The 21,912-nt window shown below is 39.9% G+C and overlaps 1 protein-coding gene across 2 annotated transcripts in view; it reads left to right on the top strand.

Annotated features, from left to right (window-relative positions):
* Positions 1 to 21,912, top strand: part of PARD3B (par-3 family cell polarity regulator beta) — a 445,805-nt gene that overhangs the window by 333,244 nt on the left and 90,649 nt on the right. For both annotated transcript variants that reach the window (XM_076342438.1, XM_076342436.1), the window contains one exon: positions 10,294 to 10,404. In XM_076342438.1, coding sequence (XP_076198553.1) covers positions 10,294 to 10,404 — 111 coding nt within the window. The remainder of the gene's footprint in view (positions 1 to 10,293; positions 10,405 to 21,912) is intronic.

Raw genomic sequence — 21,912 nt, 5'->3', positions numbered from 1 at the left:
GACTGGTTCTTCTTGCTCAAAAATAGTGGTGAATTTGTTTCATGTGGACAGCTGTTTGTCTGAAAGCTTCCTTTAGTACAATATGAAAGTGATTCAGCCCCCTAATCCATCACTGGAAATCTCTGCTACCATCCAAGATGCTTAAAGGAATCACATTTTCAGTTTTAATTGATAGCCACTGTTTTGACAGGCAAACAGATTTCTCCTCCCAGTGGCTTCATGCAATTGGCCTCCAGCAGACCTTACCATTAGCACAATTCTACTGAAAAGAATATACAAGCTAATAATAAATCTGTAGGGAAGGACGTTAACCACAAACTACTGTGTCTAATTAGTAATGTACAATAGCCAAGGCCAGGGAGGGAAGGTATTATTTATCAGAAGGACTGATTTTGACAGTTTAAAAATGCAAAACCATCTATTATTTATTATGCTGAAACACATCTTTCAAAATACAGTACATATAACTCCACTCTTATTTTGGCATTGTTTTGAATGTTACTGCTTTGCAAAAATGTCAGCTATAGTAGAGGCGCAGAGGTGGAGTTTGTGATTCTTTAACCTTAGAAGTTCATTGTGGAACCTAAAAACAAGTCATCTTAGGTTTTCTCTTTGCCTTTACAACCTCCCTTTCCTATTCAAGAACCATCTCGCTTCCTCTTACAAGCCTCCCTTCGAAAGAGTCTCTTCACTGTGTACTGTCTCTTAGTTCAGAGTTTCTCAAGCACTCTGAGCAGTGCAGCGCTCAAATAGAGGCTAATGCATCCCACTGAGAAAGAGTGGAGACTGTTTTTGGTAACTCAGCTACCGTAGAGATCTCTGCATGTCTCTACTGCATGTTGCTGCGCAGTGTCTCGGAGGCAAGAGTGCTGGTTCCCAAGACACATTCCTTCCAGCAGAGTGCCGTCTCCAGCAGAAATCTCCAGGAAGAGGTATTTCTGTAGCAGTGCAGCAGTAGAGCATATGAAGGGAGTGTGGCACAAGGAGGGGAAGAGTTGAGTGTGTTAGGAGAGAAGGAAATGAACTTAAAGGGGACGGGGAATAGTCAAGGGGAAAAAGCATCATAGCAAACTGGTTGGAAAATGAGGCAGGTAGATATGCAGTGATAATGTAATCATAGCTCTGAGGTGATCAGTAGAGAAAGAATAGGACCTTTTAAACTGGGCAAGTCATTTTTACCCTTCGTGCCTCAGTTTCTTCATTTGTAGAATGGATATGATGATATATGCTCAACATTAATTGATTCTTAGAGAGTCACTACATTCCCATAGAGAATGGAGCTTTCATGAAGGCTGGGGTGTTGTCTCAGTCGAAACACAGGGGAGTCCTCTGTATTCCTGCTGTTTTTCAAGGGTCATGTTTTTCCAGGAGATCTCATTGGAACCTGCAATGAGCAGGTTTCACTTCATGAAAGTCAGATCCCACAAATCCCCACTGTGGCTTGTAAGGGGAGGAAGGCACGTGGTTTGGTTGAGAAGGTGAGTACTGCAGCGGTGAGATGATTAGCAAGTCTGACACCTCGAAGTATCATGGCTCTGAGTGCAAATGTAGCAGGTTTTCAGTTTTGTTTTGCAAATGTCACATATTTAATTTGCCTCGTGAGTTTTGTATCTGCAGTTCTGATAATGTTACAGTTGCACATTGTTTTTCCATAGGCAAGAGGGCTGAGCAAAAAGTTTTGTAGTGCAAGTGGACATCCTCATATAGTGCCTCAGTAGCTGAAATGCTAAGAAAAGCACCAAATACCATGAGAGTTATGATATGAGAAAAATGAAAATCCTTCCCCTTATAAACATGCATAATACATGCATATACTATACATACATATGTAGTTGATACTTCAGTGAATTCTGGGATCGTGTGGCTAGTAGTAGGGGAAAGAGAGACGCAACAGATGAGGAGAAAGCATGAAACAGAAAAGAAAAAACTCAGCAGCCTGTTCTTGTCGTTTGCACCCAAAGAGCTATCTTTTAGCTCCCTTCAGTTGTCTTTTCCCTGTCCCACCTTCAAGTGGTTCTCAGTTACCTGCAGAGGGCTGGAGGTGCTGGTGGGACACCGAGGCATGCTGGCTCTCACTTGACTGCAGAATTTCCAAACCCACATCTGAGAAAACCACAAAGTCAGCAAGTAGTTCCGGAGAGGCAGCTGGCAACACCCGCAGACTGCACAGGGAGTCTCTGTCTCCTACTTTGTCTTACTGACTGAACCTTAGAGGAATAGGTTCAGTCAGAAACTACATTTATCTTTTTCCTGCATGACAGAGAATAACAAATTCCTGGAAAAATTAGTAGCTAGCCTAATTGCCTGCTTCTCTCTTTCTTTTCTTTTAGTGGAGAGATGAGAAAATGGGTGACTGAAATGGGAATTAAAAAGCAGAGTCAAGAGCTTAATACTCCAGTCCTTTTCCTTTGCTTTGAGTATGGAGTTACCATGCCCAGGACACGGGTGTGATTATCATGTTCCCCTCGGGTTGGCAGGTTGGCATTTGCAGACTCCATACAGAGTAGGCATAGCCATGTTTCTGTGCACTGTCTGGGACAGAATTAGTATTCACTTCAGAAGAAATTACTTGCCTGTAGGGTAGAACCAAGAGGAGAAAATGGCTGATGCTGTTTGAAAGTAGAGAAAAATAAGAATATATGGGAATAATTCCTTACTTGGGTGGAGGGTAATTCCACAGTCTGGTGGACAAACAGGCAGGGCTTGTTGCATTGGACAGACTATAGATCAGTTTTTCCCTTCTTCTGATCAAGCTGTAAATCACAGCTGTGCTCTATTACTGTAGTTTTTTCTTTCTTGATGTATGTGATGTGGGATGCAGAATTCTTGTACTGGTGACCAGAAAGACCAGAAACATGGTCATCAGATGATTGAAGCATCATTTCATGGAAATAGTTGCATAGCTGCTGTTCAACATCATGATTTTCCTGGTCAGATGATAATAGTGAAGATAATGTTCTTCATAAACGCTATCTCCAACACTCAGACTACCTCAGCATGCATTCTAAAAATAAGTTCATTGAAGTATGAAGGATGACTCTTCACAGCTGCCTTCTGTTGTCTATATTTACATAGTAGCCGATGAGAGTTACTCCATTCCATTGGTTCAGTAGATGGACTTTGTGGTTTTGTAGCAACCACTTCTAACTCAGGTGGCCCAAGTCTTAGGGTACCATCACGTTCCTTGGTTTTTGTCTTTGGTCATTTTGTATGCTGTGGAAGTAAGATTTGATATATGGTACAGATGGACAGAACTGTCCCGCTGGTAAAGATTTCCTAATACCTAATTACCAGACTGAGTTACAGTAACTCACTTCTATCTAAATTAAGAGCAAGTTCCACGTTTAAAAAATAAGGATATGGGGCTCAAAGGCTTAGGGACGGTGATGGATGAAAAGATTTTGGGGTGATTATTTAGATTGCCTTTGTTCTGCAATTTCTAGGTAGAAGAGCAACCTCTTGCATTTCACGTGGCAAACAGCCTCCAGTCTTTTATCTGATACTGAAACACAGATACTATCTGAGACAATGATACCAGCGATGAAGATTTTCTTTTATTGCTGTCCACATGGTTGATACTCTCAGAGTAAACTTCACTGTGTAATTTAGGGCTTCTGTTTGACATTTTGTTTCTGCATGTGACCCTCTCCACTGAAGATTATAGATTATTTACCTGTGAGTTGTTACAGCAAGCAGCTTCTCAGATTGGTGCTGGGAATTCTTTCATTAGCCCTTAAGTCTATGAACAATGTGATGATCCAAGCATTAATACAAATGTGATTAACTGTCTTTTCTCAGCTTTGTTTGCTTTGTTCTACTGATGCCTACAAGTTACATAATGAGTAGCATGTACAGGGTGTGCATTAAAGGCAGTTCCCCATTGTAGCAGGCTTCATGGCAAATTTATTTTCCTTTTAGCAAAACTTCAGTGGGGGAAAAAAAGTGCACTGTTGATTTATTTTGAATGAACTCCTGGAAGGCTTACTAAGTATGCCACGTGGAAAGCTCCTTGAAGTGCTGAGGGTTAATACTCTCTGCTCTTAATTTCAAATTCTAGATAAATACGGTTTCAGCTTTGATCCTATCTGGACTAATTCTTTGTCACTGTACTAATTAATTCAGCATGCTGCAGAAAAGATGCTAATTTGGGCATCAAAGAAATAAACGGGTGGGGGGAGGTTGTATTTAATCAGAGTTGTTAAAAAGATAAAGTTTTACTCCCATTAGACTGGATCTGGAAGCTCAGTCATTTTAGTCTAGCTCCAGCAGCCTGATACAGTAAATTTAAAAACAGAAAAATACAAAAAAGGCACTTGTTCACTTAATGTTGACATAACAGGAGCAACGTATATTGGTGTTAATAATGTGGATTTCTTTATATTTGCATTTTCTACATAACCTTCTCTTTTCCTGCTGACCATAACTGGTTTAACTCTGATCGCAGCATTAGAATAATGTAGATTATCTCCCAAAATGATTTGAAGATGGCTAAATATGAGGATACTCACATTCATGAAGTTTAGCTACATTTGCAAAATACAAATAATAATTGTAGCACAGAACATTTTAACAAATTGTCGTGTGCTTCCATTGATATAATAAATCAGAGGTTAGGTCCTTTTTCCCTTTTCATGGGAGCTATTTTTGATTGCCTAAGCTGCCCTGTTGTTCACTAGGGAAAGCTGCTGCTTTTGCCACCTGCCTCTCACTCGGTGCTGCCCTGGGAGTGAGCCCCAGCAGGTGGGAGAGCAGGGAGGCACCACGCTAGCCACGTAACTCTTTCCTGCAAGCAAACCTCACCAAATCTAGTTAAAAGTGGATTTTTCTTTACTTTTCCAAATCGCTTTCCAACTTACCAAACAGTATTGGTGGTGTACACAGCACTGCCCAGCCCAGCAGTGGTGTTCCCACTCTCTTCCCAACTCTTCCTCTCCCCAGAGTTGGAAGCACTAACCACCTGGGAGCAGGGAGCAGGCGGGGCTGAAATGGCCCTCTCCTGTGTTCCATCATCTTATCAGGCCTTTTCTCTCACCCTGCCAAAGCAGGGAGGCTAGGTCAAACCCTGCTCCTGGGCAAGGCTTTGTCATGAGGAGGTCTTGCTGCAGTAGGTCTCGTACACTGGGGCATCTCGATGTCACTGGGTCTAAATCCTCCACAGAGGGAATGGGATGCACTCACTGGGAGCAGGGGGCTGGCAGTGGGGCAAGGAAAAGAGATGTTCACCCCTCCTGGCTCGTGGGCCCCCGCGCAGAGCTGCCCCTTTACCAGAAGTTTAACTCATGTTGTGGAGGTACTTTCATCTCCTTGGATATTGGTGAAGATTTGAACAGCATTGCCCAGCCCTTGCTGTGTGTGCTCTGTTCTCAAAATGTCGAAACATGTTTTATCAAAACACGTTCTCTTCTTTCTGTAGTTTTTTCAGCTGTTACAGCGCTTTTGGTCCCACTGGTGTAATACTCCATGGCATACTTCTGCCCAATAAGTAAACATTTAATAACAAACCTTTTAGGTATTTAGAGAGCCACTAAAAATGTAAAAGATGTATTTCATTAATGCTGCTGTTAACATAAATGTAAAATGAGCCTGGCCTGTAATCACCAACAAGTCTGACTCACTAAGGATCTTTACAGCAATGTTTAATGCTCTGTAAAAGTGTATGTATGAAAGTGATTAATCAAAGCACAGCACTGCTTCTAGAGTATTTCTTCTGCTGTAAAGCTGAGTGATAAAATATCTTAAAACACATGGCAGTAGTGGCAGTTAATAAGGTTTTTATAGTCCCTGTGTGGACCTGAAAATCATACCTTATTAGTATCTTTATCTTTCTTGCTCACTTATTCATTCTTACTCACATTTAAATTTAATTTTAAGGGTTATTTCTAGTCTTTCATAAGGGAGCTGCTTTAATAATCTCGGCATTTTTCCCCATTTGCTGTGAAATGACTAGGAGCCAGAGCTTTTGTTATTTGTACTTTACAAATCATTCTGGTTTTTTTACAGATCATTTCTGGAGATGTCAAGATTTTATGACATTGTTAGGCTTTGTATCTTGCTTGACTGTGTCATAGGCCCTCTTGAATTATTTCCCCGCAGATATTTGCAATTCCATTATGTACCCTGTTAGCTGCAGTGACACCTACTGATCTGGGGCAACTGAATTAACTAAGAAATCCAAATTGCTGAATTTAGTCAGCAAGCTGCTTAGGGTTCCACCCACCAGATGTTTCTCCTGCTTAGAAGTCTGGGACTTTATAGACCTGCCTGCTTTTTAATCCTTGAGGCAAATATCAACACATTTGAGATCTGGAAGCTCACGGCTCCACACGGAAACAAAGTGTTGCCATGACCACAGCTTTAGGTCTTGCATATAAGACATTTATCCCAAGTATAACAGAGCAGGCCTATAGAAGGTTTGTTTTAATTTTTATCCCTTGAAAGCCTTGAAAAGAAGCATACATATGCTTTAATGTTAGAGCCAATAGAATGGTGATAAATACTGCAAGAAGATGACACGCATTTGGTAGTCAGAGACTTCATTTATTTAATGTTTCTAAGGGGAAAAATTTTAGTTATTTGCAGGGCACCCTTTGAAATTAACAGAAATAGGGTAGTTCCTCACTCTTACACAGCATGTTTTCAACTGTTGCATATGGGCTTTTCCCATAAGGATGAAGCACTCGGAGGTCTGATCACATAAAGAAAATCCCTTTATGCTTTTGTTTACAGGAGTATTATGCTCTGAGTAGTTGGAATATTAATTTTCTCAACTGAAAAGTATACTAAGGCTATTAGGGCTTTAACTTCTTTAACAGTACTTCCCAGGCATTTACAGTGGATAATCAGAGAACTGGGGCAGTCACTCAACCTGGGAAGATACGGATTTATTTCCTTACTGTTGTTATGATTACAAGTGGCTTCATTTGACGTAAATTTATTCTAGATGGATATAGAATGAGAGGATACAGCTGATCCATTTGTTTTCAGGTCTTCTAGTTATATTTCTGCATTTGCTACATAAGGTTTTCAGAGTAACAATTCCATCAGATATTAAGTTGAAGAGAATTTTGCTGTGCACAGTACAGCAAAACAGACCTTTTAAAAATTTGTGTGCCATACATTTTTTTCATTAATGTTTTTATTCTTCTGACAATAGTATTAATATGGAAGGCAGATTTTACCACAATCCAATTATTTCTTGCCTGGAGAATTGGAAACTTCAAATCCTAAAGCCATCCAGTTTTCATAGAATTTTAATATGGATTTGATTAATTCCATAGCATAATTTTGACAATAGATTTTATCCTGTCCTTGTTGAAATCAGTGAAGGGCCTCACACTGATATCAATGAGAACATGATCAAACCCAGTTGGGCAGCAAATACTCCTTTTTTTTTGTTCCTATAAGTAGTAGAGAACCGTTAAGCCTGTAGTGCACAAACCCATGCAAAATTACAATGGGTGCAAGTTAATTTTATCATTGGAAGGCCATGGCAATTAGAACGCATCAGTGAGCAGGCTATAAATTTTAGGACAGGGTGTGTAAATTCAGGCAGAGATGATACTGGGTTTTTTGTGGTTTAATGCTGTCTATTCTATATTGCTTTTCTTAATAGTGTTAAATTTTTGCTGCTTTTATTTTTTAATGTTTGTGCAAGATTTTTGTTGAGCTGAAAAACTTAATTACAATAATAATAAAAGAGAATGGATTTTTATGGTATAGCAATGTGCAAAAGAGGCCAAAAATCTGAACATTTCCCTAGCCTTGAGCTATATGCTGTATACTTAGTGTAACAGGTAAAAATTGTAAGCCTGCACAAATCCCATCTGAAGCCAAAAATAGCAAAAAAACAAAAGTTGTTTTCATCAAGACCAACTCACTATTCCCAATTTATAATTACACTGGAACTTGCCAGTTTTATGACAAGAGCAGCTCTACCAGCAAACCAAAGCACTATTTTTGCTGAGAGTTGTCATGTTGGCAGTTATTACAATCAAAATTGTCACTTTATTTTATTTAAAATGTATTTCCCCAGTAAGCAAGAAATAATACCTAGACTTGAAAGGGGACGTATGTTAAAGATTTTTTTTTACATTTCTCTCGAGTATGCAACATATCCAACTTTAACTCCCTGCAGCAATACAAAATGCCCAAGAATAATGTTTTCAAAATCAATACATACTACAGTCGAATATGAGACTCCACAAATCCATAATTGAAACTGTGGGAGAAAAGCAGGCAGCCTGAATATAAACAAAGTACCAGAGTTGGATTATGACCAAGATGCAAGTGCTAATACAACCTCTCTTGAGAAAACTGCCATGACACCTTCCTAGCATGTGCAACTGTTAGAAAGCAGGGGTGTTTCAGGTGCAGCCTGCTGGTGCTCATCCCCAGGCGATTTATTGTTTGGCTGCCTGACATCTCTGTAGAGAGCAATATATGCAGAGTTTCATCTAGCTTGTCTTTTTCACCTGGCTTATCTCATATCTGTGAGCCCTTCTCACTTTGTATCTTCTCACTCTGTATGTACAACCTCTGTCTCTCCCCTGTGTTTCCCAACTGCTGCCTTCACTGCCACCACCACCCTCTGATGGGGTTTGTGGCTCCACAGTGTCTTGGGACTGCTAGAACTCAGAAAGCAGCAGTGGAATCAGTGTGCTGCTCTGACTCAGGAAAAGCAAAAGCATGGGAAGTATCCACTGTCTTTCTGGAAGCACTGAAATGAGTAGGGACCATAGAAAAGATCTGAAGATTGTTTGTAGATGAGGTGTATGTATATTTTGATCAAAGCATCCCTCAAAGAATGTAAGACACCATCTATCTCTATTGCCACACGTAAGAAAAAGGAATAGAAAACCATGCACTGAGATATGACTCTTCCTACTCCCCAGCACAGGCCATGGCAGAGCCACGGTAAAGCATCTCATGTTATGACCTGTAGTATTTGCCCTTCTTCTTCTTCTTCTTAGCACCACATGCTACGTGTCTGTCTCTCACGCCCATCATTCCCTTTCTTAACCAAGTTCTTACTGTCTGGAAGACTTGCTGCAGAGTCCCTAAGAACTTCATTTGACCACAAGCTCAGAATTATTCATTAAATTCACAAAAAAATTGGATCATTAACTTATGAGCCTGACAGAGTATTTGCAAGATTTCTGCTTTGGTCAGAGCAGAAACCTAAAGTCAGTTATTTACAGCTTAAGTATATGCACAGTAGTTCAGCTATTCCACTGGAGGCAGTTTGGGCTGACATGAAAAATAAAAAGGGTAAAAGAAAGATCACTGAGGCAATGCTGCAGGCTTTCATGGAAGAGTTTGCAGTTTTGAGTCAGAGTAATTAGTTTGCAATATGGTATATTTAATCAAGAAATCATTACTTTTCTTTACGTTGTTGTCATGCATGCAAGGACACATTAATTTGCATGGGAAGACACAGATTGATCATTTACTTACTTGTGGAACTGTGAATTTCAAATTTTGAAAGGAGGGGAGGTTTTTATACTTTTTGGCCCATAATTCATGAGCATATTTTACATACTTGACCCCAGTATTCTATCTAACTCCATCAGAAATGAAATGTAGCTCCACAGTTCAGTCACCTGCGTAAAGCAGACTTATGTTATGCATATTTGTACAGTGTATAGAACAGTGGGACCCCCAAACTGATTGGGGTCTCTGGAGGACCTTCACAGCATAAATATTACATGATAGTATATTACTAGGCAGAAAGAAAACACAGAAGTATTTTAAAGAAGAGCTCTTAATGAACTGTCTAGTTTTGTACTCTCAGAATGTAGCAAGATTTTATTCTTTGCAATTGCATCCTCATTTAAACAAAGAACAAATCCTTAAATTAAGGCCAGGCACGAATGAGAGACAGTAGTTTCTGATAAGAGCAGAAAACGTGGTCCAGTCTGGGTGCTGACACCACAGCCACTGCAGATTACTTTCAGAGAGCTGTCCTGTGGTAGAAAGAACCTTCAACCCCTTTAAAATGTGCTGTATTAATAGTCCAGCCCTGCAGTGCCTTGCATTTCAGGTTTTTCAACTTTGTTTCAAGCAATAGCTTTCGACAACACAGGGTCCAAATCAATTTTTAACCAGTCCTTCCTATTGCATATGGCCCATTTAATACTGGTAACTTATTTTGCAATGTGGGAAATTTATGAGTGACTAAGATAAAAACTCACAGTGTTTTGATTGCCTAAAATTTCTGTGGTTTATGATAGATAAGTAGTGGTTTTTCTTCTAGTAATTATTTCCTCCTGACTCCTTCCTTGATATCTTAAACAGATTTGGAAAGAAAAAAGAAGATAAAAGTGGGAAAACAGATCAGAAAGGGAATCCAAAGCAAGCCATACTTAAAGAGGAGGAGCTGGAGAAAATGAAAGATGAACGTGAAAGGTGAGTAAATGGTGGCAGCATCTTTGTTTATCAGATGAAAAACTTCAAAGCAAGGGATTGCTTGAAGGGACAGACAGACAGCCTGTCTGGAGATGTCCCAGACCGTGCCTGCTGGCAGTCAGGTCCAGGCAACACAGAGCGTTAGGCCAGTCTCCTGGCCGAGTCGGGGCTGCTGTATGCAGGAGCTTACCTGTCTCCTGCAGTTTCTGTGCACTTCACTGAGGTAGCTGCTATTCAGATCCCAACTTCTGCTAAGCTGGTGAAGATCAGTTCCTTCAAAACCTGTTTCACCTCTGCCTATTCCCAAGACCAGCTGACTTAGTAATTTTTTTTCTCTACTTCTCTAAAGCAAGAACCTCCTCCCTTCTCTCCTGACAGCCTCTGCTGTGTTTTCCAGCACTTCAGGCCTCTTTGGCTTCAGCTGGCTGTGCCATCAAATGGTAGGGTTTTGTACTTAGATATGCTCTTTTCTGCACAGCATTTGCTGGTTAGCCACATGTTGCAGAAATATCTACTCAACAAATGCTGAGTATGCCAAGAGACACCAGGAAAAAAGCAGGTTCAAATGGTTAAAATTAGTCTGAAGAGGCAGGGGTCTGCAAGCAGTGGGGTGGGTGAGATGGGCAAGGCAAGAAGCTGGGTGTGTGCCAGCTGTGAGTTGCCATGTTTCTGAGGTAAGGCTCTGAGACTGAAATGAAAGGAACCACTGATGTGAATAAGCCCAGTTCTCTGTCTTGTTCATAAAATACTCCTTTTTCATGCCCAATCTTAGCAACTTCGTTATCTTTCCAGACAAAGAGAATATATAGTTTTCTGCTTTCCCCCACGTCTGCCCTTCAGGAACTGGGGACAGTTGGTCAGTGCTGACAAGGCTCAGCAAACTCCTCTCTCCCCCTCCCCAACTCATCCAGATGTACTTCATGATATGCTGAAGAAGGTCTTTGTTTCCCTCTGATGGCTGCTATCAGAAAAGTTAGAGCCTATACTTGCTGGCTCTCAACAGGCATCTGCAGTTGCTGTAAAACTTTCCAAGTTGTAGTAATATGGGTTGTCAGGGCATGGGGAAAGCTTTCAGAGGCCTCTTTCCTTCACTGGAGCGTCCTGCTTCTGGGAGATGGAATGGAAGTAGATATGGTTCCTTTTGGGCAGGCAGGGTCTTTCCACACAGGCCAGCCTTTGTGGTGCTGGTCAGTGCCCAGGGAAAAGACACCCTGCTTTCATTCGAGTCATGCAGTGCGTGGTCAGCTGTATAAGTGGTAGCTAATGGGCTTGATGGGGAAAAGAAATAAATCCAAACCCCAACCCTTGCAGTCTGTCGCTAATATTTACCGTTTTAAAAGCTAGTAAGGTATCCAGTTGCTACAGTGCTGCTACTGGATATGCTTAGCCAGTGTTTAAGTATTTAGTTCATCTAAGTTAAGTAATGTCAGGAGAAACTTTGTACCATTTGTTTTAAAATTTCTGTGCTGTGTCCTTGATTTTGCCAGATTGATGAGTGCCTTTATTTTAAACTGCTGACTCCCAGTTTGGATACTGGCAATTTGAGAGGTATGTGTCCTTCATTTTAAAGAAGCCAGTGTCTTTTATTAGGATCCTGGCAAGCTAAGAAGCATGTATCCCATCTGTTAAAGGGCCAGTGTCATTTACTAAAATGTTGGCAGGCTGCGAGGAATGAACCCTTCTGTCTAGAGGTCTAACGTTCCAATTGGACACAAGATAATTGTTCTTAATATTTCTTTAGCGTTGTATGCTTTTTTTTAAATTACAGTCACTGATTGACAGTAACTTGGTAAGGCTGCATCAGAAACTGGCAGCTCAATGTCTTCATCATTCTGGTTTCTTTAGTAATGATTTCAGTTTTGACCTGGAAGAGTTTGCGTCTGAAATGGAGAACAGCAGGTGTGTTGAGAAGTGGATGAACCAAGATGATATTTTTAACTCACTTATTTGATTCTTCTTCTATAATGCATAAGAATAGAAATATCACCCTATTTTTTTAATCAGGTAATACATCTTATATGTTTGGGGGATTAAATTAAAAAATTAAAAAAAAAAAGAAGAGGAGCAAAGACATTTTCCCTACATTATCCCCAAAGCAATGCAACACATGCTGTAAAAACAAGCAATTTGCTTCAACTTTCTAAATGAAGTAAGAGCATGGCTGTATATGTTTGCCCCCGACTATCTACAGGCTGACTATGGAACCCTTCTTGAGTTGATCATAAAAAGGAAGAGACCTTATGTTTCCTAGAGGAAAAATATATAAGGAAGCTAGTTCTCATATATGGGTAAGAACTGTTTGGGAAATTGATTAAAATCAGTGGAAGGAAATGTTACCTGACTTGAAGGTAATTCAGTCCTTTTGCTTAGTTGTTGACTGTTCACCTAGTGATGATGCTCAGTAAGACAGTAAAGACAAGTTTTATAGCTCTGTCCCAAGATTTAGTAATTCTATAATGTAATTCAATTCCAAGATTTTAATGCATATATTGGCAAAGAAAACCTTGTGGCACATCCACACCATAGATCTTGTGCTTCTATGACTTCACTAGCTGCAATCCTGCATACTTGGTCTCATATTTATAAAATGAAGCTTCACTGAAGCTTACTAGAACATAGGCATATTTTCAAATCTGTTCTTACTGAGAGTGAAATGGGTATATGTTAAAACTACTTGGGATGTAATAGTAGAACAGACTACAGAACTGTTGATAGAAATGTAGCATGTTTTGTCCCGATACCTGTGAACAAATCCTGTATTTAACAGCTTTAACAAAATATAAATTGCTTTTCTAACATTTAACCTTTTTAGAATTAACTTAAACACACACCTGATTTTACCTTTCCGAGATTAGCTGTATAAGTAATTCTTGTTCAGATCCTCAATCCAATAATTACAATATTAAAGTCAGGGTTTTTTTATTAAACTTCCGTTTTCTTAAATGCTGACTGCCTATATATTTCAGTATCTGTCATACTAACTGATACTATGATTTTTCATCTGACAGTTTTTTTCAGAGGCCAAGCTGTCCATTTTGGACGCTAGTGGAAGAGGTCAGACTAGTTGATTTTTGGGCTGGGTGTGACAGGATTAATGATCAAGTGCATTTCAGCATCTTAGCAGCTGTGGACCTCGCATGGTTTTGGATGTTGGTTTTGCATGCAATATATGCTTGGCAGCTCTCCAAAAAACAGAATACTGTTCCAAGATCTCAGCTGAGAAATATTTTCAGTAGGAAGTGCATTTCCAGTTTACAGGAGTAGGCCGTCTCTCAGAGTTTTGCAAAGAATTTTTTTGATTGGGATTGAATAGATACAATAATGTCCCACAGAATTCCAGAGATAGGCCTGCTGTAAAGGATGCATGCAGCCTTCTTCCAGATATTTTGACAAGATTTACAGACGTGCAGAAATGTCAGGTGTGTTCACTGAACAATTATGGGTTGGCTGTGCAGTACAAATTCAGTGACTCTGGCTCTGACAGGAAACATGAGATCTTACGTAGGTGTGCTGCATGAGTGTAAGTCCATCATGCTCAGAATAGGTTGGATTTCCTGCTCGCACAGAGAAAGAATTGTACAGTGCATGTGCAGCAAGTCTGGCACATCCAGAATGTGTTAGAGCTAGTAGGCGTATGCAGACAGAGAGTATACAGCACTCACTCTGTAGTGCAGATGCTTCCCAAAAGGATTGGACTTGCTTGCACACTGGTCCTCAGCATAGATTTGTCTGGCAACCCCTTTTATGGGCCACCAAGTTTCAGATTTGAACCTTAAAAAGTGAAAATAAATTTAATATTTCTCTAGCCTAGTAGTTTCTACTTCCATTCCACATTGTCCTATTCTCAGTTTTCAGTATAGCTCTCTGTGCTGCCTTGTAGCTGCAGTTCTCTGAAGCAGCTCCACATCCTGCACTGAAATGCTGACATCATTATTTTTTTTACTTCTTGTATTCCCTAGCAATCCTCACCAAGATCAAGGTCTCACTGTGCTCGTTGCTGTTAGGGAAGCTTGGGCCTGACCCTAAGCACTACAGTTGAGGTAGAAGAGAGAAAATCTGGCAGGAAAAAAAAAGCGTCCTGTGGGTGGGAATCTGACATACAGGCAGTGCAGCTGCTTGTCCACGTTCCTAAAAAGTCCCTGTCAGGCTAGGAATTTTTTCCAGACCTCAGCCCCAGGCCTCCTTCCTTTTCAAAGCCAGTACTTTATTATATGTCTGTTACTTCTGCAGGTTTCAGCTGGTTAATGGGAACTTAGGGTGTTAGGCATTCCTTGTTTAGTAATAGCCTTATCTGTGTCCAATTGAATATGAAGTCAGCACCTCCTCTAAATTTCACTATTTTCTTCTTCTCCCCCTACCTCCCTTAGCTTTCCTTGTGCCACAGCGATGCAATGTCACTGAAACTTGACTGGAGAAAGTCAGAAGTTCATGAGACAGATAGTTTAGGAGGAGAGAGTTAACTGGTGATACAGTTCTCTGAGGTGGTGGTTTGTCCTTCCTGACACAAGTCAAGTGGTTCATTGGACTGAGGCCCTTTTTTAAATAAACTTATCATTTTGTTCATGCTTCAAAGACTTTGGCTGTAATAAAGCATGTGCTCCAAAGGTCCAGAATCTGCCCATAAAAGGAAAAAGCAAATGCTATGTCTGAGGTTTATTTTGATCAAGCTGACTCAAATCTGTATTTTTAGTGTGTTCTGTATAAATTACTCAGAATTTATCATTTTAACAACAAGATGTTCACTACATTATTAAATACTGGAAGAGGTCCTCTCTTTTCTTTCCCTCAAAACAAGATTTCTCTTCCTCCCTTCCTCCATCTTTTTCCCATTCGTTTGGGCATGCTTTTTAATTTTCTAACGTTTGAAAATCATTGTAAAACAAACTAGATAAATATATTGGGCACTTGAGTTTTACACATAATAATTTGTTTGCCTTTCAAATGCAAATAAAGTGACTATCAATTGAAAGAAAACTATTTTTTCCTGGTTGATTAGGATTATTTTACTGGAATATTCCTGCTGAGACCAAAGTCTCTCTTCCAGCAGAGTCGAACATTTCCTTGACATTAGAATAAAATTTCACAAAATGAAGCGCCTTGTTGAAAATGGGGTGATTTTAAAAGGTAGCATATGAGTTGGTGAATAAGGAGGCACTCTATGTAAAAAATAATACTCTGCACTTGTTCGTAGTAGTAGTTTGTTGTTTTGTTAAAACAGTCTTGCTTTTGTAGTCCTCATTGGAATTAAGTGAGGAAGTTTTTTTTAATTGCATTATGTTTTTGAGTAGAGTGTTAGAGAAGCAGAAGGAACATCTGGCCCTTGCTTTCTGAACATCTGAACTGAATGCTTAGGTTACAGTGAATCTCAAATTTGGGTAAAATTAAATGGTTTCAGTTTTTATGTTAAAGACAATTTCCTTTACTTTTCGGAAACATTCCAGCAATTGAAGAGAGCTTCTCTCTTGTCTTATCAGCTCTGATGCTTGTTGCTTGTTCCCATAGTTAAAAAATCTATACATATGTTTTTGATATTTGGCAAACAGAGGTTTAATTTTGCAGCTGGAAGATCCCTGTATGAAGGGAATGCATCTTACAGAAATAACATTTATAGACCACTTACATATGAGAGAATACTTGTGAGTGAAACTCCATTCCATTTCTGTCAGCATTTGTTTCATTATATTTAATTACAGACAATTTGTATGTTACTGGAAATCAAAATGAAAACAAGAATAGCTGTATGCATGGCAGTATGGTAGAAAAGCCAAATTGTTTTGAATCAAAAGTTGAAACTCTGTTACAAAAATGAAAGTATGATTTTTGAATGCATAGTACATCTTAGAGCGTGCTCATACACACACATTGTTACCGACCCTGTGTAGCTTTTGTGCCTATGTTACCCACTTGCCAAGTCTAAAAGCGTTTTTACGGCTGCTTATAGTTCATATTGATCTCTGGTAAAATGTTGGTAATTGCTCTTCTCACCATTAAGCTCTGTGCTAAACCACATGTTTTTGGGACTCCTGAGCTTGTGCATCATTATTTATTAAGGGTTAATCCAACATGGTATATCTGTTCATTGAGTATTCCTGACTTTGCAGCACAGCTAGGTCCTGTGGTTTAGACAAAATAAAGTGTTGGATGTGATCCCAGTTTTAATACTCCCAATTTATTATAACCATTGAACTCTGATCAGATCACGGATTGGATTGAATCCCAGTTTTTTAAATGTCCCAATTTATTGCTGGCTTGCAACCCTGATAAGAATACATATTTGATTAAGGCTTCAGTTTTCAAAAATTCCAGTTAATTACTTTTAGATTCTTATTAGATCATAGCCGTGTAGTATGGTATGTTGAAGTTATGAAAAAATTACTGGATGATGTTGCACAGGTCAAGGTCATAGTTTCATTTTGTGCTGACAGTATGAAGTTATCAGATTTCTGTTTATTACTGTGGCAGCACTTGCACTGGACAGGAGGACAGATTAATCCCAACCCATTGATTCTGAATGATTCTCATTTTAGATCTGCTGCTGCTCTGCATACCAGAACATGTAATAAAAGCCTACCACTGAACATTGAGAGATTGGTGTTTGGTTATGAGTAGCTGAGGTAGACGGCTCTCACCTACGTTTCACAGGTTGTGATGTGGCATTTAGAACCAAATAGCAATTTTTGAGCTGCTTCACGTGGCTAATCCACTGCTGGAGGACATTTTTAAGACAACGTTAGGCTGAGAGTTGATCCCAGATTGTCCTAGCTCAAGACTATTAAGAATTGAGGATAACAGAATGACACATGGAATTGGCCTTTTTCTTTAACTATCACAGTACTATTCCAGGTATCAGAGACCACTGGAAATAGCACTTTCCAGGTGTCATAGCCGTGCCCTCTAAATTTAAGCACCCAAATTCTCATCCAAGCCATTTAGCGTCCTTGGTTTGCCCTTCATTAAGGCACTGGTTTCACTTTGCTCTAGAGACCAGTTTTCACAAGCTGTGCCACCTGCCCACCTAAAAGGTCAGAGCAGCTCAGGGGCAATGGCCTGGCTCTTTCTTGCATAAATGGACCAATGTGTGGTTCTTTTCTATATATATGGGAGTTTTATTACTTGATGTTTTTTAAAATGACACTATAAAACAGAAATACTGCTGCTAGAAACTTTTACAGGCCAAACTAATACAGTGAAACTAGCCAGTGTATTAGCCAACCAGAATGCTTTCTAGGAGACAGAGTAATCTGGCCTAGGGATTTCTTTGATGCAGTACTGAATGTAGGTCAACTCTTGCCTACCTCAAAATCAATAAGGGCATAAGAATGACTTGGAAGCTGCATTTCATTCCTTGCCCTTCCATATGTGGTTTGTGACAGTCTGTCATAAATCTTTGGCATGCACTTTGAAGTAGTGCCACAGCACAGAATTCCTGTTCTCACTCCCTTACCAAGAGGAAAAAAATGAGAATACAACTCATGGGGATAGACAGGCAGGAAACCAGTTTGCATGTGTAATTCTCCGTAGTGAGCTTAAACCAAAATAACTGAAAGCCTTAAAGCTTTGTCTGTTCAGTCAAAGCTGGGTTTTGGTTTCTAATCCGGGACTGTTAATTAGAAACAACCTGTGAATCCCAGACTAACAGATGGAGACTGTTCCTGTTCTTGAACAGAGAGATTCTGTTCAGTAGGTTCCAGGTTCAATGTCATATGTGTAGAATAAAGAAATGTGCATGCAATACCATATCACATGGAGCTAGGCTTGCTCCTTCCACAACTAGGATTTCATTCAAATGAAGGCATAATGTTTGCAGTTGCAGAGATGGTTGTGTGAACTCATGAGGTCTCACTAGCTAAGTGGAGCTGCGAGTGTCTGTGCAGGAAGTGTTCCAAGAATACCCACTTACTGAAGGAGGAGGCCCCGGGGACTCAGTAGGTGTCAGTCTTCCTGGGTCTGTTCTGAGCTGTTACTGCATGTGGTTGTGGATGTTGGGTTTTCATGAGGTGTTAAATTAATGTTGTGTCTAACCATGGTCATTACAGCGTCTCTGGTATTTTTCTTAAGACAGTGTTACAATCCTCTATTTTTGACTGATACCTACTACAGCAATTGCTGGAGCTGAGCTAGTCAGTGGCAACAAGTAAGTTCATAGACTGATGTCTCTGTCTCCCCATAGTTTTTCTGCAGGTATACTGCAGTTACTTTATATTTGTTCACTGTTTATCTGATTAACTTCTCTGAAATAATTTGCTTGATGTATTGGTTGGAGAGATGAATCTGTGGCTTTGACTGCAATTGGTATTGTTTCCATTCCTGACATTGTTCCCAATGATTAAAATATAAGCAAAGTTAAATCTTGCTTTCTAGAGGAGTATTCTGTTATTTTGATTCTCTTTTCATGTTTATTTGTTGCAGAATGAGCTAAAGTTTTCAAAAGGGACTCAGGTATGATGTGCACAGCATCTTACTTATCTTTTTAACAGAAAAGTACAAATTACAGCAGCCCGAGAATTCCTTTAAATCAGTGTTGAGAACTAGGCCTGCAACTTACCTATGGTCTGTAAAGTCCCCACAGACTCAAGGCCATTTTGCAGGAGGAGCTTGGAGCTCTTAAAGGTATCAGAACGTCTCAGGTGAAAGATGCCGAAGTAATTTTGACAAACCTGGAAAGATTGCACTATCTAATCCACATTGTCACAAAACAAGGAACATCCTGTTGACAGGAGGCTGAGCAACCTGATCTGTGCAGTCAGCCTTGCTTTCAGCAGGAGATTGAGCAGAGTGACCTTCAGAGGGTTCTTTCCAACCCAATTTTTTCTGACATTGTCACTTCAAAAAATAACTCAGGATAGTTGTGAGCGAAGAAAATTACATAATGTAGGAAAATACAGAATATAATATACTTGGCTTTTCCAGTAGTTGGCTTTCTGTAATCTGTTGCATTTCCCCCAGTGTACAACTAATGTGGACAAAAGAGAGACAGAAAAACTTCCTCAGATTTAACAGCAAAGGTAAAATCTTGTTCTCATTGAAGTTCACGGGGTGGGGGAAAATGCACTGACCTCATTAGAGCCAGGATTTTCTTTAGAGGGCAGGATCCTGTGTAACTTGGTAATCACTCCCTGTCACCTCTGAAATAAATGGAAAACCATTAAGACCTCAGTCTTGTCTGTCCAAAGCTCACACTCCTCATTTTGTGGTATGAAAGGGCTATGTTTCATCTTCAGTTTGTCATAATCTTAAATTTTAAGGTCAGTGTAGCTCTGTCTCCTTCTTAGGTTTTTCTTTCCTCCGTTTCTTTACTTACAACCTTCCAAAGGCAGCTTCTTTGGTCAGTTCAGCATTATACGGATATGGGGTAGTTATCTAGAACAGGCAATATTTTATGTTTAGCCCTAGTGTTTTTATCGTTGGGCCGGTTAATGCTGTTATAAGATCTATCCTGTTTAGCCTGAGTTACAGTCTCTTACTCCTTTGAATTGGTGGCTTGATTTTTTTATTTCCAAGACTGTTTCTGTTCTTGTTTACAGATACTAGTTATGGGGGAGAAGATGTTCAAATCCAGCACAATAGAATGAGCTGGAATGAAGAAACACTTGCATAGCTTACGGGGAAGATGTTTTCGACAAATATGCCTCCAGTAGAATACCCTGAAAGATAACACTAAATTAGATATTGTTTGAGTCTTGATGAGTCCGTATCAGATGTCCTCAATTTACTGGCAAGAGGTGTATTTTTTTTTTTTTTTTTTTTTTTTAGCTATAAGACTTGCCTGCCTCTAGATAGGTAATGGTTGAAAAAATACAAATAAGTCTTTTCCTGATAAAAGATGCAGGTTTGAATAAGATTGTTAATGTCTTTATAGACCATGCCTGTCTGAAAAATGACTATGAAATAAAAAAAATTAAAAGCACAGTACTGAAATTATCTCCTCAGATATTCAAGTGAAATATACCCATTCCCATCAGTGATTATGGCTTATGAATATCTGAAGGCAGGATGTATTCAGTCCACTATTATGTAAATCAATGAAAATACAAGATTTTAGTTACCAAAATATATTTTGCTAGCAGCTAGAAAGGAATTAAAACATTAAACCCAATGGAAATCTAAGTGACCTCCTGCAGAAATAGGCTGCTTTCCTCTAGACAACCCGTTACTCAATATATGTATGAATTAGGTAAATGGGAGACAAAAGCAGAAATGTTATGTAAAATCACAGTTGAAGTATTAAGATACTAAATCAGATGTAAATTGAGTAATCATTGCGGTATGTAGATCTCAGGGAGAGTCACATGAGTGGGGAAAAAAGCAATGCAGTAAGGAACAACCAAATGAGAGGAAGAATGTTTAGCACCTCAATGATCCCAAAAGACTTAAAGGATCAGGTCCTTTTTTGGAGTTTAGGTATACCTCAAACTGACTGTACACACACTCGCTGACCTGCTCTTATTCTGTTCCTCTTACTGCGAACAGAATAGAAATTATCCTGAAAGACCTATAGCTCTGTTTCTGTTACACATTTTGTCTTTGTTTGCTGTTCATCCTTCTCCCCAGGGGAACATCTTTCATTGACTTAGCCAGCATCTTGCTCATTTGTATACCTGTTTGCGCTTCCACAAAGTCTATTGCTTTTAATCCACCATACAAGAAATGTTGCTGTATTCATCTGAAGTATAAAACAAGGTCCCTTTGTGAAATACCCTGTTTTGGTCAGCAACTGCATTTTCTGTCCTGACTACTTAGATAGGCACCTTGGGGCTCAAACCATGTCATTCTTTGTGCTCTGCTCAGTACTAAGCACACGGTCAGTGCGTGGTAAATAAAAAATGTTGCATCACTTTCACACTTCCCTGGAAAGTCAGAAGAAACAGGATGACCCTGAGCTCATGGGGAGTGCAAGGGAGAAGGAGTTCAAACACCTCAGGAAAGGTTGTGCTTTTTTGTCGTGGGCCTATTTTGGTCAGTTTTCCTCATCCAAAACTGTTTTGATGTGAAGTGCAGCCTTGCAGCTCTCAGAGTAAGAGAGCCCACAGTCTCTTCTGGGCCAAGCTTCCCACCTGCAGTTTTTACACTGTGGCCATATCTAGTAGCTGTTGGTGCCACTGAGTTGCTTCTCATGTCTCCTGTTGGACAGCAGGCACCCTGTCCCTCGCTTGGGGGTGGCAGAGCCCAGGAGGACATGCTGCTTCGAGTTTTGTCCTGATCCAAGGTGGTGGCTTGTTAGACAGTGACTCACTGTGCAAAGCTCCTTTTGAGCTAGGGCTGGTGTTGGGCCTCCAGAACTGCAGGTTGGGCTGCATCCAGTATGTTGCTGTTTGTTCTCCGTTGAAGGCAGTCTTTGGGTTCCACTGCTTTTAATGACCCTGGCCTTCTCTGGACTACTGTGCTGGCAACGTTAAGTCCTGCGTTTTAATTTTCACAATGGCTTAGAGCACTGATTTTAGAAGCGTCAGCATTTTCTTGTTCCCCGCTCACAACCCAGCCACCCACCCCGCTTCCACCTGGTGGGTC

This window comes from Aptenodytes patagonicus, chromosome 6 (assembly GCF_965638725.1).
Source record: "Aptenodytes patagonicus chromosome 6, bAptPat1.pri.cur, whole genome shotgun sequence".
NCBI lineage: Eukaryota > Metazoa > Chordata > Aves > Sphenisciformes > Spheniscidae > Aptenodytes > Aptenodytes patagonicus.
Note: the sequence above shows the minus strand (reverse complement) of the source record. Positions and strands in the feature narration are given on the sequence as shown.